This window comes from Protomyctophum bolini (assembly GCF_963924005.1).
Source record: "Protomyctophum bolini genome assembly, chromosome: 11".
In the NCBI taxonomy this organism is placed as follows: domain Eukaryota; kingdom Metazoa; phylum Chordata; class Actinopteri; order Myctophiformes; family Myctophidae; genus Protomyctophum; species Protomyctophum bolini.
Window position 1 is genome coordinate 38504270 of NC_137872.1, and position 23775 is coordinate 38528044.

A 23775-nucleotide genomic window follows, 5' to 3' on the forward strand; every position below is an offset into this window, starting at 1 on the left:
GGGGGGGGGGATGGTGTGGCCTGCGCGGCGGCGGAGCTCAGGAGGGAAAGGAGGGACGTGAGGATGTGGGGGGCGGGCACTGGGGGGGTTTCACTGATTGGAGGAATTGTGATGGCGGGGGGGAGGGAGCTTGAGCTTGTTGGAATTGCGCTGTTTGGGGAAGGTGGAAAGAAATGAGGTAGGAATGGGGGGAGGGGGGGAGGGGGGAAGGGGGGGGGGGGGGAGTTAGAGGAAGCCAGCGTTGGGTGACCACACTATGTAACTTAATGCTTTGAAATCAATTATGATTAATTAATTTGAGCAGAAACTAATCTGAATATAATGCAAGACGCCCAACGCGGGCAGTGTTGGGTAACTAACACTGCATAACTCAATGCTTGTAAATTAACCAAGATCAATTAATTAAGCAGAAAGTAATCTGAATGTAATGCAAGACGCCCAACACCGGGCAGTGTTGGACAACCAACACCACGTAACTCAATGCTTTTAAATTGACCACAATTAATTAAACAAGCGGAAAGTAACTCAATATAATGTAAATACCCAACACTGGAGGTGGGGGGGAGAGAGAGGTTGAGACGGCACGGGACCGCTTGGGCCGGCGGGTGACGTCATGGGTGGCGGCCGCGCTGGGAGCGCGCCTCGTGACGTCATCGGTGGGTGGGTTTGAGAAAGTTGAGGAAGTTGAGGGAGTTGTTGCGGTGTTGTTGTTGTCGTTGCTGTCCATGGTGCTGTCGCAGAAAAGTTTAAACAAGCCCGCCTTGTTGGTGGAGCGGGTGAAAGGGACGTTGAGCAGGCGGAGCTGCCTATGTAGTCCTACTACCGTCCAGTCGGAGATGGCGGATTGAGGCGGGCTTGGGTTGCTGGGAGGTTGCGTGGTGGCGGGGCTGCGGGTGGCGGTGAGGACGCGCCTGGCGCGCTGGGTCGTCAGGATGGGTGGAGGGAGGGTTGGTGCCGGTGGTTGGTTGCGGGTCTCGCGACCCTTCTTCTCTGAGCGAAGCCTTCGGATGCGGGCTTGAAAGCGGCTCCGGATGAGGCTTTGCCTGGATGGCTGGGAGGCGGCGGCCTGGGGGGCTGTGGTGGGACGGCTGTCAGCGTCGCTGGACGAGTCAGAGTCCGGGAAGAGCATCGGGCTCCCTTGGATGCCCTCGGGGAGATCGGGGTCGTCGCCCGAGGTGGAATGATCCATGGCAGGTGAGCCGGTTGCTGGTTTCAAGTTGCTGGTTTTTTCCTTGCTGGTCATATGTGTACGAGCGTTTAGGCGAGTACGAGCGTACATACGAAAAGCATAGAGGATGCTGGGTTGTCTGGGGCGGGTATAAGTAGGCTCAGGTAGATTGTCATGGAGGGCGGAGGATGGCGTGAAGGTATGGTCATGGTGTGTTAACTCCGCCTCCTGAACATCAGTTGTTCCAACTCCATTAGTTGAAAACGCTGTTCCCACCTTCGCCAATTTTCAGCCAGGTTTCCAGTTAGTAGCAGAGACGACGGTGGTTTGAGCTGCTCCATCTCGTTGCGGGAGTCTTAGCTGCCCCGTCTCCAGATGCTAATGCTAGGCTAGCGTTTACAACAACAAACAGTTGTTCCTCACTCGTCCCGCAGATCCGCTTGGTCTTTATGACTCTCTGTGAGATCGGCATGTGCATCGAGTGAAGATCCAGCCACTTCTAACATACCATGTTATAGTTTGTGAGTTGGGTTCTTTATAATAAGAGACAAACACACTGGAGTATAATAGTAGCAGGTCCAGTTTACTGGGTAGCATATCAAAAAGAATACCACAGGCATGAGCAGTCGACCACACAACAGTTCGTGCAGTACTCTTAATGGAACACCGAGTACAATCTATCACAGAAACCATCACATACCGATTACAATAATCTAATATCTAACTATTAGTCATGTGATCAAGACGGATCTGTCAGATTGTTCATGATTCCATCCTGGTTGGCTAATGGCTCCCAAAGTCTGCAGGAGTGGTGCGTCATTACACTACTCCTCAAATAGGCCATGCACATTTCCACCTGACAACATTAAAAGCATTTTCTTTAAAAGAAAACCCCATAAAAAGCAGTGTTTTCTCCTAGTCCCGATTTAATAACTCTCTCTCTCTCTCTCTCTCTCTCTCTCTCTCTCTCTCTCTCTCTCTCTCTCTCTCTCTCTCTCTCTCTCCCTAGCGACATCAAGCCTAGTGGTGTCACAGTGTACCTTGGACGATTGAATCTGCAGGGTTCCAATCCCAATGAGGTGTCCAGATCTGTGTCCCAGATCATCATACACCCTAACTATAACGATATGGATATTACTCTTGACAACGACATTGCTTTGTTAAAACTCTCCTCCTCTGTTGGATTTACTGATTACGTTAGACCTGTCTGTCTGGCAGCAGACGGAAGTTATTTTAGTGCTGGCAGCACCTCCTGGGTTACCGGCTGGGGCAGAATCAACACTGGAGGTGAGACTTCATAAATAACATGAAATGTGTATGGCTGACATTCTGTGGCAGACCTTTTCTGTTTTCATTCATCTATGCTACTACTCCATCTACGGTTACTTGTGTAAACTGTTCTCTTAATAACCCCCTTCCTTTCCCCCCCCAAACTGTACAAGACCTTTAGTCAGAAAAAATTTTTTTTTTCCAGTTCCCCTACCCTTTCCAAAGAGACTGCAGGAGGTGGATGTGCCCTTTGTGTCCAATAAACAGTGTAATGCTGACTATGAAGATGATGATCAAGAAGTCACTGACAACATGATCTGTGCTGGTCAAAAAGGAAAGGGCAGCTGTAACGTAAGTATTTTAAATACAGTATAATGTTCACCCTATAAGACACGTTTTCAGGTTTGATCCAGTTAGGTATAGTTGACCGACCAGACGCAATTTGAGAGTGATTTGTTCAGTTTGTGCTGATATGGCTATAACTGAAGTTTTAATTGAAGTGATGGTGGTGAAGACTTAACTGTATCAGGTACTGTCGCCCCTAAACCATCTCGCCCCTCGATTTCTTCCGCCGACCTCACGCCGACCAGACGGTTCTAATATTCTTTATTTTGTTTTACTGAGAATAAGGTTAGAAATAACTTTATAGGGTTAGGCATATAGTTTTACTGGGGTTAAGTTTAGGAATAGGGTTAGATTTAGGCATATAGTTTCACTGAGGTTATGGTTAGGAATAAGGTTAGATTTAGGCATATAGTTTCACTGAGGTTATGGTTAGGAATAAGGTTAGGTTTAACCGTTTAAGCATAATTTACTTAGGTTGCTTTAGGAATACCAGGCTGCACAGTTCCGCCGGCTGTACGCCCGAAGGGGAGTTGGTAAAGGGGCGAGTCGTTTGGTATTCCTTATAACCATGTTCATAGGTAGTAGTTTATGAAAGAACATTTGTAACATTAAGATGAATTAATGGAGAGGATATTGTTCAATGCAGTGTTAACCTGAAGACACACCTTTGCTAAACTCCCTGTTGGATTGCAAATCTGGTTACTGACTAATTGACCATGTCATTGAAGTCATTACTGATGCTGGGGCTTTTTAAAAGCTTTGGACAATGGTACTGAAAGGGAATCATCATAAGAATAGTTACCTATCGTGTTATTATTTATCATGTTTGCTTTATTGACACACATTATGACGATGTCCTATAATTTAAATTCAAACGAGAACACAGGCACAATCAAGTGACTGAGGCCGATTCTAAAAACGCCTTCGAAATACTGAACTAAGTTTTCAGAAGTTTTTCAAATATAAAATTACAAAAAATGTATGTTGCTAATATAGTACTGCACATAGCAACAAGAACCCCAAAGGGGTTCCCACCTAGAATGGGTTAACACACCAGTCAGATATAGTAAATACATGATTCGTGTTGGAATATTTAGTGATGGCAAACATCCATGTTGTCTCTCTCTGGCAGGGAGATTCAGGAGGCCCATTGGTGGTCAAACAGGGTGAACATTGGATCCAGGCTGGAGTTGTGAGCTGGGGCACGAGTGACTGCACTATCAAACCTGGGGTGTTTACCAGAGTGTCCCGCTACCAGAGCTGGATCGAAAAACAGATCACCACCAACCAGCCAGGATTTGTTTACAACTCCAGCAATGCGATCAGCGGAAGATCCAATGTATTTGCCATGATCCTTCTATCCATTTTAACCCCTGTACTCTCTTTTTACAGTCTGTGAACTGTTCTGAGAATCTAGCATGATAAGGGACTGATTGTTGATTTATCCTGACTATGGAGGGGATGTAAGCTAGGTTTTGGATTGAGATCTCTTGAATATTAATACCTGGCATGGTGACATGAGAACAATTGTTTACTGAAAAGAGCACTTCAGCCATTCTGAACCTCATCTTAATGTATGTGAAGAAATTACAGGCCTATTATGTCCTCACGAATGCTCATTACAAGGTGGCACCATTTCCGTCTACTCACTCTGTGTCTCAGAGGGGGGCTGTGGATATTTCACTCCACTCCATCTCCCTTTTCCTATCTGAGTTGCTTTATATATTGGTAGTGTGAAATAAAAAGAGTGACTCCTACAAAATCATTGTCACGCCCGTTATTACAATATATTTCACGTTTTATTCCTTTCTATATTATTATACCTAACCAGCATATACTGTATATTATATATTATTATGCCAAATAGCATGACATCTACAGTATACAGCAAAGTCCTCTTATCTCCCTCAGCATAGCCATGGCATACACATGTTGGCTGTCCCAACACAAACAAGACCGGCATGAACCTAAAATCCCAGTAAAATCCAAGACAGCAACTGCAGGGAGCAGGCGATTATAGCATTATAATTATAAAACACAACTTATTAATTCCTGATGCTATCAGGTTTTATAATTAGCAGCTGAGGAGACATACAATATTTACAATTGCAATCTCTGCACATTTCTTTCCCTTGTCTGTTTAATTATGTATTTGTCACCCATGTGTATATTTTGCTTTAAATTGCTTCTTCTACTGTATGTGTGATTTCTGGCCAATGAGGGATAATAAAGATGAACTTGAATTCGGAGCGATTATAATCTGTTGGAAAGATCGAGATGACAGAATAAAAAAGACCTGATCACAAATAACCACGAAATCCATAGTGACTATAGATAACAGAAAGGTACAAAATATAACTGAGAAATGTTACATCTTGTAGTTTTAACAATGGAACAATATTTCATTGTTTTAAAATATAATGTTGCAAATAATATATGTATTAATGTGAAAAGATTAGACTGGTCTAAGTATCGTTTGGGGGAAAACACAGAATTGGCTGTGGCCAAACACAGACACACAAGACTAGGTTAAAGTTTGATCCTTTTTGGCCGAGCAGCTCAAAATAAAGGGTATTTCTTTTTGCTGTGGCTGCATAAATGTGAGTAGCCCATTGCAACTTTTACAACTTACAAAGATAACAAACACTTTCAGTTTCCTCTATTCAAAAGTCCAGACGTATCTTTTAGATAAGAAGGCAAATTAGTCACTAAATCTTTGATATGAAAATCAATATACTGTGAAATAGGTTCGGTCAAAGCCAATACCCGCCATGGGGCGTCCTGAGGCACAGAGGTTCACAGCTCTTGTGTATTTTTGGTATAGGGTAGGATAATAGGATGTATACTGGGTGTTCTCTGAGCATACATTTATGTTTATCTTTAGATATCAGACAAGGCTATGTCAAGTATACTCTTAATTTCCTAAGAAAATCGAATGGTGGGATCACAGGTTAATATCATGTAATACTATACTCAGTATTGCACTCTGTTTATTTCCACAATGCATGCCTCTCTATCTTGTAGAACAATAGCACCCCCTTTTGTCTGTTCTGAATAACGATAGATTGGTCATTGGAATATTGGATAGGTCACTCAACTGTATTAATTGCAATGCTATGATGAGACATTATTTTGCACCCACACACAGGTACAAAAAAAATCCAAGTGAGAGGAAGAATCACATGCAAGACGTAGTTCCGTTTTTTAAGTGCCCCTGTGGATATTGCAATGTTGGAAAAACCAAAAGGAGAATTGTAAACTAGAAGTATTGAACATAAGAGCAATATCAGAAATAATAATGGAGAAGTCTCCAGTGGCCAGGCATTTCAATTCTGTAAAACATGACATTTGTTTTCTGAGATTCCAAGGTTTAGAGATATAGTCAACCCACTAGAAGAGGTGGAGAACTGTGTTCTGCTTCAAAAAGAGGCTTATTGAATCCACTTCTTCAATTCAGAGTTTGGAATATATGGTACTTATATTATGGTATAATTTGTAAAATATTTTTTAATACTGAATGTGAAACGTATTACATTGTATGATGTATCCATGTTGATAACCATGTATCCTTAATTTAAACCAGACCTTTAGTGACCATGCAGTGTCAAACAAGTGTCCATTCTGTCCTGGTGTCATATCATATTTTCCAAAACTTCTAACCAAATATTAGCTTAGCTTGCTTCTTCTTAAAAGTAACATGTGTTTGTCTGTGTTTGAGTGTGTGTGTGTGTGTCCGTTGATCCAAGTGCCCACTCATCCAAATGCCCAGCCCCAGTTGTCAAAGTGCCCTGCATGTGCCCACGCACGCACGCACGCACACACACACACACACACACACACACACACACACACACACACACACACACACACACACACACACACACACACGCACACACACACACACAGCATAGTAGAAGCAATGGTGTCCATGGCAACACGTCGCCGCGTCCCTTTCACTGTTCACGGAAAACGGATGTGGCGCGCGCATGCGCGGTGTGAGGAGGCTGCCGCTTTGAACAGTGTTTGAGCGCCGAGCCGAGCAGCAGAGAGCAGACCTCCAGTAACGTCCAGTTGTTCACAAAACACACACACACACACCAAACATAACAAACGTTTCTCTTTACAGTAGCCTATATTTATTCATTTATACTTTCTGAAAACCCGCGTTAAAAAACACCAGCAATGCCACGTCTGTGCACAGCAGTCCGCTAGCTGTGCAAAGCTACAGGTTAGTAACTACGGTAGTTTGTTGTTGTTCTGTGTGTGTGCCCCAAAACATCAACGTTAGCATGTTTTGGGGCTTTTTGAATTGCGTTGTAAATGTCACGGAACATGTCGTGTCTCGTATTTCTATAAACATGTGTTGCTTTCCACTCCTGTTCTGAGTAGCTTTGTTGTTGCTGTCGATCTTTGAGTGGCAGTGATTTGTGGACTGCATCCTACTGGGCTAACATCATCAGCTATTACAGCTAACATCTGTGCGTTTCTCAAACTGTCATATTTCAAGGACCTCCCCTTAACTCTGACGGTATGAAAATGGAACCAAATCCATTTGTACACTGTCAGAGTTACAGACCTGTAAGAGTCCATGTGGTTCCATTTGTAGTTCACTCAGAGTTATACAGACCTGTAAGCCAAAGCAGGGTCCATTTGGTTACATTTACCACTTGTACTGTACACTGTCTGAGTTTCAGCCACGGGGAAAAGTGTCCATTTGGTTCCATTTGTACACCAGAGTTACAGACCTGTAAAGCTCCATTTGGTTCCATCTGTACACTGTTTGAAACTTGTAAGGGTCGATTCATTTTAGACCCCTAGCTCCCTCCTAAATGACCCCTGAGTCCATCATGGAGGACCCCTCTTTCACGTTGGGAACGGCTGATTGAAGCAACGTATTGTTTGTCACATTAAATCATTGATATCTGTCAACAGCATCATGAGTCAACGTGAGGATTCCTCATCCTGGGAGAGACTGGACTCCGATTTCCAGCACCTGCTAGTGGACCTGAAGCCCTATGTTCAGAAACACCCCGTCAAGACAGGTCAGGTTGTTACTGTACTGTACTGTACTGTACTGTACTGTACTGTACTGTACTGTACTGTACTGTACTGTACTGTACTGTACTGCAGTGTAGTGCAGGGTTTCTCAAACCCTGCCTATTTGGCTCAGGGTCACCACTGTAAATACATTTTGTGGAGCCTGGGTGTCGATGGTCGCTGAGGGGGCGCTTGTTTTACAAGTTAGGTTTAGGGTTAGGCATAGTTTTACTGAGGTTAGGGGTAGGTTTAGGCGTAGTTTTTGTGAGGTTATAATAACCCCGCCCTGCTAGAAGTAGGGACGCTGTAAAACAAGCGTCCCATCAGCGCCCATCGAAACCCAGGCTCCGCAAAAAAGGTTGTCCCATTTGATGACGTCGCATAGAGAGGTCCTAATGGGCAAAAGAGGTGGCTGAAATCTGAAATGTGCCTGAATAACGCATTTTATATTAACTGTACTATTGTGTGAAGACTTTGAGAGCGGGATAATACGTACTTGTGGTTATGAGTGCTTGTAAGCTCTGCCCTAGCAACCAGACCACCCTATTCTGATTCTGGTAGTGGGGTTGTTATTAAAAGTATTCTGCGGCGCCCCTGGACTTGCGTCAACTCATTTAATGGCATTTCTAGCGCCAAAAAATCAAAATCAATGTTAATTTAACTTTGAGACTGTGCAAATAGTTGGGGTACAAAGTGTCAAAGTGTCCTCGAGCAAGACACTGAACCCCTGATTGCTCCCGATGTGCTGGGTGGTGCCTTGCATGGTTTCCCCTGCCATCGGTGTATGAATGTGTGTGTGAATGGGGGAATGTAATGCACAATCTATGTCAAGTGCTTTGGATAAAGGCGCTATATAAACGCACCATTTAAGATTCACAATTTTACCATTTTACTCTCAGAGTTACAGACCCATAAGGGTCCATTTGGTTCCTAGTTATCTATCATTTAGCATGGGGACCCCCTGCAACTCCCTCAAGGACCCCTGGGGTGGTTCCCGGACCCCACTTTGAGAACCACTGTTCTAGTTAACACCAGTGTCCTCACACCTGTCTTCACTACAGAACAACAGCGCTGTGCCCTGTGGATCCGGAAGCTGTGCGACCCGTCCGTGTCCGGCTCTGGTCAGATGGGCCGCAAGAACCGCAACCTCTACACCCGCCTGCTTCTGCACATGCTGCGACGGGGGGTCCTGGAGGGTCCGTTCGCCACCAAGCCAGAACCGGGCATCCTTAAGACACTCCCAACCTACATGGTAAACATTACAACATGACTGTCACCTCCGGAGTCTCTGTTTCAAATCAGTCTAGAATTGTCTGTGCATTTGTGTATAGTTTGCTCTGTTGGTAAATGGTAGTTAACTCACAGACATTGCAGACAGAGTCAGCCCTACCTACCTACCTACCTAGTACCTACCTACAGTACCATTCGCCTGGCTAATAAGCCAGACCGAATCAGCCGTTGGCAAAAAGAAAATTGCCTGCCGGCGGATTACGGTCTGGAGAGGCTCAATTGTACGCCCATTTCCTACACCAGATAACTGGTGTGGACAATCGGGACACGGTATGCAATATGGGCGGGCTTTGGTACAGTGACGTTCAATGCTTGAGACCTTTGACTAGCTCTGACCAATTGCGTCAAAGAGAAAATGTTTGAACCCACCCCCCCGGGAAACAAGATCCATACACAGCATCTCCAGACTCAAATACCACACGACAGTGTGATTTGAGTCTGTCTTATTAGCCAGGCTAACCTACCATACCTACCTACCTACATTTATCCCTCAGGAGAAATTCAGCTGTTTTGGGATTACAGCAGTTATGAAACACATTGCGGATACAGAACAAACAAATAATAAAACTAAATAATACCGTATTGTCCCAGGATATATGACGTCTCTGATTACAAGACTGATTTTTCATGAATAAGAAATAGAACATTGAATGTCGAATAGGCCAATAGGGTAATGGAGAGAATTCCCTTTGGCTTAGTCAGGTTAAGATGTTTGCTCTAATCCTGCGTGTTACAACTGCACCTGTATAAGGGCGTGCTCGGAAATAGTGCACTGAGCGCACCGTGCACCGCAAACTAACAGGCGAGTGCGCTCCGGTGCGGTGTTTCCGAAAGTCGCTGACAATAAAACCATTCCATCTTGAATAACGCGAATGGACTAGAGGGGTGGGTTTCATTTAGGTGTCACTGTGTGTGTGTGCGCCATGCTGCTAGCGTGGGCACGGCGGCTCCCCGTGACGTTGGCGCTCGTCCTGGCACTAAACACACTAAACATCAACACGAATCACACCCTCTATTGAGCACTTTCAACCTTGGCGGCCCCGTTTTTTGTCCTAGGCGAAAACGTTCAAAATAATTTCAACCACGTTAAAAAAAAAAAAAAAAAAAGCAGATCTACACGTGTGTCGTGTGCTTTTAGAATGTTCAAATGGGGCTTACTTGGTTGATTGTCGAAAAATGTCCGCTGTGAAAATGGTGGATTCTGGATTGTGCTCACAGCAAAGGACTAAGGGCCGATTCATACTCCTATTTTAGAGCCGAATAAAAGTCGGTTCGGCTCTGTAGAGCCTACAATGTGACGTCATTTGAAGTCCGTGGGGGGGCGGGTACCGTCCTAAAGTCGTCTCTTCAGTGCTACTGAGAATTTATGACGTTGCCGAAATCATTTCGGCACTACAGCGGTAAAATAGGAGTATGAATCGGCCCTAACTAAGGAATATCTTTCCGTCTAATCCTAGTCCATCTACTTTGACGAGCCCCTGGGTAGGCGACCCGTCCAGCCGGGTGCTGCAGACCTGCCTGACTGGGTGGCCGCAGAGCTGGCTGCTCATGAGCAAGGCACGTTGACCAGAGGCCTCCGGAAAGACGCCGGCATGTGTTCACCGGCGGCAGAACACCTCAACACTCTCAGGTACACATTCTTTTTGTTTTAAATTATATTTTTGGGGGCTTTTTGCCTTTTATTCAAAGTCGTACGATTAGTCACACGCGTTGCCGCAGTGAAATGTGTTCTCCACATTTGACCCGTGTCTTGGAGCGGTGAGCCGCAGCGTGCGCCTCGCTCGGGAATCATTAGTTGATTTGACCCCCCCAATCCAACCCATTGATGCTGATTGCCAAGCAGGGAGGGCATTGGGTCCCATTTTTACAGTCTTTGGTATGACCCCGGCCGGGGATCGAACCCCCGACCTCCCAGTGTCAGGGCGGGCACTCTAACCACAAGGCCACTGTCTGGTTGCACATTTATATACAGTTATTTGACAGGAAACGGGGAGAGAGAGATGGGAGGGAAGACATGCAGCAAAGGTCATCAGGATCGGGACTCGAATCCGCGACACGCTGTCAGGCTGGATTACCAGCCTAGGTGTCTGGACCGGGCTTCTGGGGTATATTCAGGAAGACACTTGTCTTCACCCATGGCAGAACACCTCAACACTGCCATTCACTTTCCTGTTTAGCGATCAGAAAGAAAGACTCGCCACGTGTAATCTAAGGAGCTCTCTGTGGTTTTGACCAGATGGCTATACTTCTGTCTTCATTTCTCACTTTCTCATTATGGACAAAAATTACATTTCAGTCTTTCTTTTTTTTTGGCTTTGAAGTTGCACAGGACTCGTATACAACAAAGAAATGACACGAGTGATATTTAATAACCTTATGCTCTCAAAAATGATCTACAAGCTCACACAAAGCGCCGCAAACATTAATAGTGGAAATAGCAGATCTGCCTGCGCTTGTAGATCTGCTATATTGAAGAAGCCCTTCCTTCTTTAAAGGGACACTTCACCCTTTTTGCAAAATAAATATATGTTAATGACGTTTAGAAGCTTTAGATCACTTTCCTGGGGGTATTTATGTGTGTAATATGTGGTTTTAGATATTTTAGATTGTAGCAGTGAGCCTGTTGTCTCTGATGTCATGGACACTGGTCTCACTACCTTCCTGGACTACAATTCCCATAATTCTTTGGTGCACTGCTCCTCCTTGTGGATAGGGGGGAGAGCTGTCTTACTGAGACAACATGTAGTCCAGGAAGGAAGTGAGCCCAGTGTCCATGACATCAGAGACACCGGGCTCACTGCTACAATCTAAAATATCTAAAACCACATATTACACACATACAGACCCCCAGGAAAGTGTTCTAAAGCTCCTAAACATCTTTAACATGTATTTTTTTTGCAAAAAGGGTGAAGTGTCCCTTTAAATGATTTCACTGCCCTTGCAGTTTGGCTCAACACCTAGAACGGAGGACGTGTGTCAAAAGTGTTCTCACGGTCTACCCACACCTGAAATCGCAGCCCTCCACTGACTCTCCTGAGTAGCATCAGGGTCTGGACTCTGGAGCTCTACAGTGTTGTTGTAAGCTGTGGCGTTGCGGTGCATCTACGTAGGTGGTGCGCCTCTTGCCTTTCCTGGCTTTGCCCTGACTATAGGCTCCCACGGTGTCAGTTTTGGCTGGTCTCTATAGTTCTGGGTGCCTGCATGACTGCATTGTCCCCGTAGACTGCAGCCTCGAAAGCGAGGATCCGTTCTCCTCGTCCGTTCACTTGTTCTCCTTTTGCACTCGCTGAGCTAACCGGACTCTCCGTCTGTGCGCCTGCTGGTGACCGTGGCGTCCAGGATGTGTGTGGAAGAGCAGTCTGGGCACGGAAGTGTCGGAGGATGCTGCACCGTGCAGGCTGCAGAGAACAGGATAATAAAGTATTTAAGATAAAACATTAAAGCCCTCTTGGTGACCCCTAGAGGCCATGCTATTCCTTACACCCACTGGCTTAATGATTTTTACATGCGTTGGTGTCACGCAGAGAACATGGCTGATCTGCAAGCTCACCGCCTTGCATCGCAACTTGTTGTGAGCTTATAGATCTTCTTTTAGTTTTACAATGTTCACATTATACACAAGTCAATGCAGTTGTGCCGTTATCAATGTCCAACTCTGGAGTTGTGTTAACTTGTGTACATGCAAGTGAGTGCACCAGGTTTGTTTCTTCTTTGGCAATAACTATTGATTGATTCTCTGACCAAAACCATCCTTGGCACACTTTATTTGGTTGCTTGCTTAGTTTTCACGACACATGAATATTAGTCTTAAGTAAGATTAGTCTTACAGTAGCCTGACGATAAGCTAAGGCAACTTCATTTGGTGTGTGAAAGCAGCAGCTTTCACACACCAAAGTGCTTTACAGAATAAACAAACGAGTACAATCAAAGTGCAACAGTGCACTTTAAGCAGAGAGATAAATAAAAATGTAATTTTAATTAAAATGGGTAAAATGGAATAGAAAATACAAAAAAAAGCATTATTTTATACTTTGGTTATTTTAATAATAGATATACAAGCTCATATCGTGTCATTTTGTGCCACATTACGAGCTTGTAGATTTGCTATTTCTTTGAAAAAAATGCTGAAAATTTGTGCAAATCTAAATATTTAGTTACATATTTAGATTTGCACAAATTTTCAGCATTTTTTTCAAAGAAATAGCAAATCTACAAGATACGGGTCCGTGGCTAAATACATATAATCCTGGGGTCCTTGCCATGGAAAAGTACCAGTGACAGCCGCACTGACATAATTGCAACATACGTTTTTCAAAAACAACTATTTGCATTCAGAAGACATTTTGTATAATCGGACTCGGGTCTTAAAAGTAGTGTAAGTGATTTTCTTTAGTGATAGTGATAGTACTCATTGCTATATAGTGTGTAAAGGCCTATTCATAGTCTGGCTTTTCGGTGGTGAGGTGACCACCGGAGCTGAAATAACATTGAGCGGTGGTGAGTAAAAACAGAGAGAAGGGCTGGAGCGGTGGCGGTGGTTTGCTCTTCACGGCGGCTCGTGACGTCATGTTGTAGTTCGGTGGTCACCCCACCACCGAAGATCCAGACTATGTATGAGCCTTAACAGTAACAGGAGTCTCCATGTCTCTCCAGCTTTTTATTAAACAGAAAATGCATTTTCTGAAACTGAAACTACGGTAGCAATTATTTTATCCAATCAGGATAGAGAACTCAATCATGATACAGATTAAACAAATTGTAAGTTTTTACACTACCTTTAATTGGCTAATGGCTTTAGTGAGTCACTTTATCATTGGTGCGCGAGAAGAATGTGTTGGTGAGGTATAGGCTGTTACTGCATATGACCTTCATTCATGACAAGAATGTGATCCGAGCACTCAAAACGTTAGGAGGAGGGTGGGCCCTGATGAAGACTCTGTGTGAGTCGAAACATGTCGGCTTCTCTTAACTTTTAATTTTTATTCTTTTATTATTTTTATCCCACGATTTTGTAACCCATTTTTCACCCCTGTGTCAATGATCTAATGTGATCCTGGGCTCTACACACCCTCCACCAACCTAGTCCCCATATATGGGGGACAAGGGGAGAGCGGCGGACTTGAACTCATGCTTCCTTCATGCCTGAGTGTCCAAGTTGCTCCTTTACACCTGACAGGGGGGGAGTTTCCCTTGTTGGACGTAGCGCGTTGATGGAACACGTTATTCCAACCAGTTCCTGTCCCCTCCATCAGGCTTCTTTTAACTTTTATAAATTAAGTATATCTATTTTTTTTTTATCCCACCCTCTCCTCATTTTTAGTGCTCGGATCACCGCCTTGTCTTCAAGTACTCCAGTCCCACTGATCTTTGAAGCACCAGATCCTACTTTTCACTGTTACTTTGTGCATCTCCATCGAGCACCTGGTCTTTTTGTCATGAGAATAATGTGTTGGTGAGGTATAGGCTGCTACTGCATGATGACCTTCATTCTCTGACTCCTCGACGGCGTGCAATAGGCTAACCCAACATGGCGTTGATGTATCGCACACATCGCTGAAGCTAACCCTCCCAGCTCCCATCTTCTTTTATCGGTCTTAAAAACACACAGCCTGCCTCAATTGGCAATCAAGTAACAGACCGAATACTCGCAGCTTTTCCCGTCGACTGATCGGCCGACATGTTTGCGCGCCGCCGGTCCTTTCAGAAAACGTTATGAGGCATCGCTGAGACCTTGCATCAGTCTGCGTGAGCTGTGCACATTCTGCATGGCCTTTTCTCCCTTCAAAGTGGAACAAATATGGGAGGATGGAAAGGGGAACCCTTCACCTTGTCTCTACATATCCGTCTTCCCCAGTTCATAGCTTTTGACACGTTGGGGTTCTCTCTGTAGTTGATAGCGAGGGGCCTTGTGTGTGTGTGTGTGTGTGTGTGTGTGTGTGTGTGGCTTATAGGCGAACACCATTGAGCGTGTGGCAGCTTATTAACTTGTCCTCTTGTCTGCCTGCTCTGGCGTTCTTAATTTATCTCCGCTCGCGCGTTTGTGATTTTTTTGGGGGATTAAAAATGTGAGCAGCGCTTATAAGAAGCGAAGGCCGTGAGCCTATAATTTGTACTTAGTTTGAGTACAACAATTAGCAGATCTAGTAGATGAGCAGCGCATTACTGTGTGGCACATTGTGAGCTCTGTTTTAGACAGCGCGACACCTTGCAACAAGCTCTCAGTGCGTGTGACAGACAGCCGCAGTCATAAACACCACACGCACGTGCACGCACGGGCACAAGCACATGCACACGCGCACGTCTGTGATCCACGGCGCTATACATCAGTCATCCTATTTCGCCCAAGGATGTTGGCTCTGAGAGTGGGCGGTTTAGGAGGGTTTAACGAGGCGATCCTGGTTAAACGGTTCAGGGTTCCTCCGAGGGGGTTTGGTTTCCGATTGAGGCGGGTCAGGGTCCCGCCGCCTGGTTACAACTCACATTACTGAAATAGAACAAGAGCGCTACAAGGCTGCGACAAAAGACCCTTTAGTACCCACTCGGGTATTCTGGGAGGGAGTTTATCAGCCCTGTGCCATATTTAATTTGCATGTTAATGGGGGAGGTTATTGGAATAACTGCCTCTCAGGAAAGCGATTATAGCAGGGAAATGTCTTTGCTCTAAACGTTGACTGACTGCTGATGAAATGGGTTATTTATGTCGCTGACTGTTTTGGAGATTTGTAGAAGTCTCGGTTTGTGGTCGGGTATAATTAACCGTTTGACCGCCAGGATTAATTCATCTATTTATGGCGCATTGCCAAGGTTTTCCCCCTTTTCAACCTTTATTTTGAAGAGCCAAATATCCGTGCCCGGGTGTTCTCTCGCTCTGTGCAGAAAAAGACCCGACCGCGAGTATCACAGCGCCTGCTGATCAAAACATGGATTAAAGAATATAAAAGCCTAGTAAACGTAGACTACGGTTCTGGCGGGCTGCCAGACAAAAGTACATCTACGTTTTACTACGTTTCTGACGTTTTAAAGACCTCTAGGCTGAGGCTGCAAGTATAACTACAGCATGCATTGTTTTCTTCCTAATTGCATAATCAATGGCAATGTATTTATTTCTTTTAATGAAGCGATTAACAACCTAATTGCCCCTCTCGTCACAAGTGGTACGATGTCATAATTATGTCCATGTGTGTGGTCCAGCCCTTTGGAATCGTATGGAACGAATGCATGTGCTGACTAAAACGTAATACTCCCCAAGGTTAATATGAGGATCAGAACAATATTTTAATAGGTTTTATTAGCACATGCATTCCATACCGCACATTCCATATAGGGTTGGACAACACATGGGAAAATTACATCATCAACTTGTGCCGGGCGGTGTCCCCCTTGAGTAAAACATGAAGCATTTCTAAAATCAACAAAACATTTAACCCCGATTCTACAAATGTCTTCTAAATCTTGACAGTTTTCTGGACATTTTCATGTCAAGGACCCCTCAAAAATAATATGTAATTGCCCGCCGACCCCCATCTGAAAATAATATTTTCCACGGACACCCCCCCCCCCACCCAGAAGCAAAGATTTGAGTTAAAAACGTTCGCTATGAAAGAATATATATTCCGAGATTTGTGCCGCACTATCACGATTTTTCAAAAATAGCAGACCTACAAGCTCGTAGATCTGCTATTTTTCAATAGCTAAAGTATAACAATGCGTACAGAATGGGTTAAGGTGTTTAATTTCAGTTACAGAGGGCAACTATAATGTACTAATGTATAACAATATACGCTCTTAACGCTTTATTAGCCATTTTTTTTAGCATCCCTTTGCATACACAGATGTTTTGTGACCTAAAAGATGTATAAAAATGGTCACCACGGCGCATGGCATTACCGATACCGAGACACAGCTGGGTCCCTCGGTACAAACTGCTCACACAAGTGTGTGTGTGTGTGTGTGTGTGTGTGTGTGTGTGGCTCACTTCAATTAGGCTTAGCTCTACCTCCCTGTCAGAGCGAGAGAGAGAGAGAGAGAGATGTGTCTTGTGGGGAACAAACTGCTGAGTACCAACTCATGGTGTGTGATTGGGATAAGACCATGAAAGACACTCGGATCACAGGCCCGGCGTGCCGATGGAGAAAATTAGCCGTGGCCCCGAGGTCCTTTCATGTGCCTGTCTCATTTAGATGGAGATTAAACACAGGGACCTCATCTGACTGACTCTCTCTCTCTCTCTCTCTCTCTTGCTCTCTGATGTGGTCTCTCTCCCTTTGATCTGCCGGGCCTTGCTGCTTTTTTGTGCCGCCTGCACGTCAGGTGACCGGCCGCTGACTTGAGTCTTCTTCTCTCTTTGAGCGTCGCAGAGCTGTTTAAGGCCCTCTAACGCAAGTCCCAAGATCCGGAGACAAACTTGTGTGTGTGTGTGTGTGTGTGTGTGTGTGTGTTGCACACAGATGTCATTGCATAATTGCGCTCGGCCTTAACACACAGATGTCTACTTTGTTTAGCATGGATGTCACTACCACGGATACACACTTGAAGGACGACTTCACCACTTTTCAACCCATCTTCATATAATTGGTCCTTGCACTGATGTTCCTGATAAGATACGAGCACAAATGTCTTCCAGTGACATCAATGGGGTAATCCGAGCTATTATAGAAACTGCAGGCTTTCTATTCCTGGAAAGTTCCCATGCTATATGTAATGGAAGGCTTGGAAGCCATCTGAACTGCCCCACAGCCCTCCTATGAGCCACAGACCAAGTAGGGAAAACAATGGTGCTATATTGTATATCACGGACATTAGTGAGGACCAATTCTACGAAGGTTTGGTTGAAAAGCGCCAAAGTCGTCCTTTAAAACACTGCTTGATTCGCAGCATGACCAGCAGTGTTCCCGCAGTACCACATTTAGCCACACGATGGAGCCACTCGCCCGCACCCATCCTGGAGCGCCTGTGCTTTCCCAGGTTTTTTTACTAGTTGAGGGGAAACGCTGTGGGAACAACAGTGAGACGAAACAGCCGGGGCAAGGTTTTAGGGGATCGCACAGGACGTGTGTGTGTGTGTGTGTGTGTGTGTGTGTGTGTGTGTGTGGCAGCCTACTTCTCGACCCCCCCCCCCACCACCCCCTCCTCTCTCTCTCTCTCTTTCTCTCTCATGTCACTTAGAGATCAGACGTCAAACACACGTACGCCTCGTGACACGTTGTTTGTTGCCCTTGGCTCGGCCCCCGGGGGCTCAGAGAGAGAGAGAGAGAGAGAGAGAGAGAGCGCCAAAAAAGACGATGGGGGGGGGGGGGGGGAGGGATGAAATGAAGACACGGAGAAGGAGAGAGAGAGAGAGAGGGTTGGGGGGGTTATAGGGGTGTCGTGACATAAAGCTTATGTTGACTCGGCAGTCGGCGGCGGCGGTGCCGCCACTGCGGCGTCAGGTTGACTGTCACGCTGAACACACTGAGTGGTTTCCATACTATAGGCTTTGCTCTGCACCGTTAAAAACCCACTGCCAGGTGGCCCCGTTCGGGGCGAGCGATGCACGTGAACATAATACGTTGCGCAGAGTTATTGTGGGTTCGAATCCACCCTGGTTGCGTATATGCGGCTTTTGTCTAACACATTTGCCCCGTGTTCGTGGGCAGGGAAGCCGTGCGGGAGGGAGGTCACTGTGATTGCATGTGATCCTACAGGCTGGGGGGGGGGGGGATACGTCTTCCCGGTGGGGGCTCCTCACTGGTAGGCGAGTCAGTAGGACACAACAGCATGCAGTGACACAGCAACGTGCATGCATGAGTAAAAGTGGGTAAAAGAACACAACTAATTAAAATGATAAATGGTGGAAAATAGCAGATCTACTAACTCGGGCTCGCAGCACTTTTACCATCTCTCTCTCCCTTTCTTCCTCTCTCTCTCTCTCTCTCTCTCTCTCCCTCCCCCTCCCTCCCTCCTCTGGCTTTCCTGTGTTTCATTCCGATGTTGTTTTCTCCTCTCCTCTTCCCGCTCCCCCCTCCTCGACTTCTGTCTTCCATCTGTGTGCCTTTTCATCCACATATGAAAACTCTTAGCCCACCCGCCCCCCAACCCCCCCAACCCCCTCTCATTTTCTGTCGGGTTAAGTGTGACAACAACGCTGTCCTTTGTTGGACGCACACACACACACACACACACACACACAGACACGAATGGATGTGTGGATGTTCTAATCTAAACCGACGGAGGTCTCCGGTGTTTGTTTGGGCCCGCTCAGATGGCAGAGCGTTCTCCTGCTGGCCTTGCTGCCCTCCTCCAGGTGGTGCGGTGTGGTGGTGGTGGTGGTGTGGAGGAGAAAGGGGCATTACCCTCACAGAGGGTATAATGCGGTAATCCGGGTATCTATATGCTGCCTTCCCGCACTGGTCAGCCGTGGCAACCCCCCCTGTCAGATCTACAATCTCCCCCAGATTGGCAGAGTATAGTCCCCAGGATTACAGCCTATTATAGGCAATTTTGCACCGGTGAGAAGTGGGTTAACAGTTCTACTGCGAATCACGCTTATAACCCGCATTTTAATCAAATATTCTACGCTGCCGAGATTGTTTTATCACCTTTAGAGCAAATACGCATTTGGGCCTTTTGATCCGTGAGAATCCGGAGAAAAAACGTTCGTCCGTTTGTTAGGAACGATCGCATCGCCACCACCCGCCATCTTGGTGCGCCACAAGACCGCCCAACAAGACCCTCCTCCATGAGGCGTTGTTGTACCCCGTTCATTTGCATTGGCCTCAGTTTCCCAGAAGCCCTATAGCAGCCCACACAGCATGTGTTGATTTCCGGGTTTCGTCATCATAACATGAAGGTCTCGTCTCCAGCTCCGCGGCAAAGACGGAGTTTCTTTTTAATTATTACAATACGGCGAATGAAACGCATAAAACGAAAGGCGGGTGTGTTGTATTACGCGCGGTGGAACCCTGGATTAAACGATTAGCGGCCGTCAAACTGTGACTTTGGATAAGAACTTATGAATAAAGTGAGCATCTTTAACTCAAATCTCTGCAGCTTCTTTGGGGGTCCCTCCCTGGAACAAAATATTTTAAGACGGGGGTCGGCGGCCAACTAGATTCTATTGTGGGTGTCCCGCTGGACACCATGTGCGGGAGGTATAGGGCCCGCACACCATTCTTTTGGTAAATAATTATTTCATTGAGTTAAACGACAACGTTTCGCTCTTGATGGATCTTCGTCAGGTCAGTATCCGTCCCGCGGGACATGGAGACGTTTTGAGAAGCACCGACTGTTCAGGAAACATCGGCCTCAGGTCTTAATGGGTTAAGCAAGGTGGCCGGGGTTGTGGGGTGGGTGGGAGGGCGTAGAGGTTTGTGCCCCCCCCCCCCCCGGGGTCAGGGTGCATTTCCTGGGGGTCCGGGGGCCCCGAGAGAGAGAGACCCCTGGACCCAACGGCTCCGCAGCTGGAGGTCAAGACTGGCGTATACGGATGTCAGGATGGTTTGATCAGGTAGACCGGTATAGACAGGCAGACAGGCAGACAGGCATACAGACAGACAGACGGGCTGGTTAAGGTAACTAGAGGCATGAAGCTCTACTCTACTTTTCTTCTCCCTCTCTCAGAGTGTGCGTGTGTGAGTGTGTGTGTGTGTGTGTGAGTGTGTGTGTGTGTGTGTGTGTGTGTGTGTGTGTGTGTGTGTGTGTGTACACGTGTGTTCGTGCATGTGGCTCTGGTCTGAATTGCCATGGCTTTGATCTTCTGGGCCCCAGAGTCCAGACACATCTGATTCAATTATCCTCATCCACCTGTTGACTCCCCCCCCCCCCCCCCCCCCCCTGTCCAGGTTCCACGTGTGTGCCCGTGTGTGTGTGTGTGTGTGTGTGTGTGTGTGTGCCCGTGCGTGTGTGTGCCCGTGCGTGTTGTGCGCTGGGCTGGCAGACCTAAAAGTGTTTGGAGACGAGGGCTGAGTGAGAGCAGGGTGTTGCGTTGAGAACGTTGGCAGTGCGTATAGAGATAGACAGTAGGTATAGACAGTGCATACAGTATAGATGTGCAGCATAGGTTTTGTCCAGTTCCATCTTACATCTGTCATAAATCCTGTCTCGTTACTGTTCTCTTTAAAACGCATTAACCTCCAGAGTTCAAACAGTGGCCTATATTGCAGCCCTTGCCGTGCGTTTTCGAGCCTACAACATCCGCCAGCTTGGTCTTTAAGTTTTAACCCATTTAGGCTTGACGTCGAAATAACAAAAAATGTCTCCTGACAGTTTCCTGAAAAACCTTATGTTACTGTATCAGTGGTGCTCAATATTTCATGTCAAGGACCCCAAAAATTACATGTATAAATATGCCCCCCCCGCATCTGAAAATATGTTGTTCTGCAGGAACCCCCCCAGAAGCAAAGATTTGAGTTAAAAATGTTCACTCTGTAATAATATATATTCAAAGATTTGAGGCACATTTTCACGATAAAAAAAAAAAAGTGCATAGCGTGGCACAAAAGGGGTTCCCGCCCCCAAAATGTGTCAGCTGACCCCGGTTGCAAACACAGTGTAAGTACGGCTGAACGCGCACACTGTACAGTATGGGCTACTTATGGACGTACTGTACATAGTAGGGGTGGGCATAAACAATCGATTCTGTGATCTATCGCAATTTGTAATGCCATGATATATCAATATTCAATCACCAAAGTTCAGAATAGATTTTTTTTTCATGCCAGAAAGACTGGCTGACGTTATGACATTTTGTAGTGTATATGATTGAACTTTTCATGATATATATATATATATTGTTTAGAATTGTTTTAAAATGTCCTACTAGTATAATAAAAGCAAAGTAACTTGGGGAGTAAAATCGCAAAATAAATCGCAATATGAAATCGAACCGCGATATATTTAAGAATCGCAAAATATAAATGGAACCGGCACCCTACAGGTATCGATATCGTATTGTATAATCGGGAGGTAAGTGAATCGTCCCACCCCTAGTACGTACGTACGTACATACGGTGGGGTTCCTTCCTTTCTGCCGGCCTGACACCCATAGGTACCTCTAGGTATTTAAAAGTACCTGGGTACCTATGGAAGTCACACCTCTGATGGGTGTGGTTTAGTCTTAAGGGGTGTGTTCTTTTCACCCACTGCGTACGTACGCAGGCATCCGTGAGATAGAGCAGAGCCCGTGTCAGATGTGTTTAGAGTTTTGAGCCACCCCTGGACTCGATGTTGAGACAGTGATTGAGTTGTGTTTATCAGAGAGTACACAAGGTGTGCGGGCGCGCTACGTGACGGCCTGTACCCCGCATGCGATGCGATGCGGCCCCAGGCAACACTGCTGTACTGTGTGTATATATACAGTATATATATATATATACGCAACAGACAGAGCAGATGAAATGCAGAGCATGATACCATGGTAGAACCTATACCGCTGTGCCAGGCTGTCCATCTGTGGGGAATGAATGTTGAGCTGCTTTGCACGTTTAGATGCAGACATAGTCACATTTGAGAGCGCGTGTGTGTGTGTGTGTGTGTGTGCGTGTGTGTCTTTCTCCTCATGGTTGAGTCAGTTAATTCGAACAGCTCAATTTAATCGAGTATAGAAATTAATTGACCGATAATCGAACGTTCAATAAAATAATCGATTTTTATTATCTATCCTATACAATTGTGAAATTAGCAGATTTGATGGGAGGAGCCTGTATAGATCGCCCTATTTGGAAGCGCTTTTTGCACGACGACGCCATATAGCAGGGCTTAAAGGTATATTCAGTGATTTGACTTAATTCAAATATCACTTATTTTTTTTGGTTTTGTTGTGATAGTCCTCCCTACTATAGAGTGTGCTGACCATATAAGGAGTTCCTCCCTCTCCCCCAGGTAACCCCTGGGGGTCAAAAATAGGTGGCCCTGCAGCCTTCATCCAAATAGATTCCTCCCCCCCCCCCCACTGTAGTGCGTGTAGCATGTGGACATCTCGTTAACGGGGTGGAAATCACTGAATGCTCCTATAAATGGTTAACTGATTCATTGAAGTATAGCTAATGTAATCTCTCTCTCTCTCTCTCTCTCTCTCCCCAGGAGGAGGCTGTACGAGGAGAGGTCATCTCAGCCGGTGACCTCTAGCCCACTCCTCAGACGTCCCGCGTCGTCCAGAGACGAGCCCAGAACGGTGAGTTCTGCCGCCCGTGGGCGACATCATGTATGATACCCAAATAAATAGCAGATCTACAAGCTCACAACGTGCAGATCTTGCAATGCTCAGCATGCGTGACACACGGCACACACTATATACCCAGTGTAAATCAAGCATTATAACACAGTCTTTGGGAATTTCTTAAGTCGACCAACAGAACTCGAGATAAAAGCCTTTAATTCTGCCAGTATAAATAGCTTTTAGTTTGAAATCAGAATGTTGTCTTTTACTCTTTCTTTTATGCAACATTTGCCAACTTGAATTGGCCAATTTGGTAGTAAAAAAGGATTTAAACGTATGTAATGTTTTAAGCATTACGTCATACTTTAGCTATTGAAATATAGCAGATCTACAAGCTCAGAGCGCGGCACCGAGTGCTGCGCTATGAACTTGTAGGTCTGCTATTTATTTATTTTTATCGTGAAAATGTGCCTTAAATCTTTGAATATTCAAATCTTTGCTTCTTGAGGGTCCCTGGAAGGCTGGAACAACA

General features: G+C 45.7%; 1 protein-coding gene across 1 annotated transcript; it reads left to right on the top strand.

The window, feature by feature from the left end:
• Positions 1-6829: 6829 nt before the first annotated feature.
• LOC308323459 (centrosomal protein of 112 kDa-like) lies at positions 6830-23294 on the top strand (the record flags this gene model as incomplete). The annotated part of the gene is made up of 5 exons (XM_080775189.1): positions 6830-7010; positions 7715-7824; positions 8881-9071; positions 10567-10739; positions 23168-23294. Exons 2-5 carry the CDS (start codon positions 7719-7721, stop codon positions 23292-23294), a joined length of 597 nt encoding a protein of 198 aa, XP_080631315.1. The 5' UTR covers positions 6830-7010; positions 7715-7718.
• Between the last annotated feature and the right edge of the window lie 481 nt (positions 23295-23775).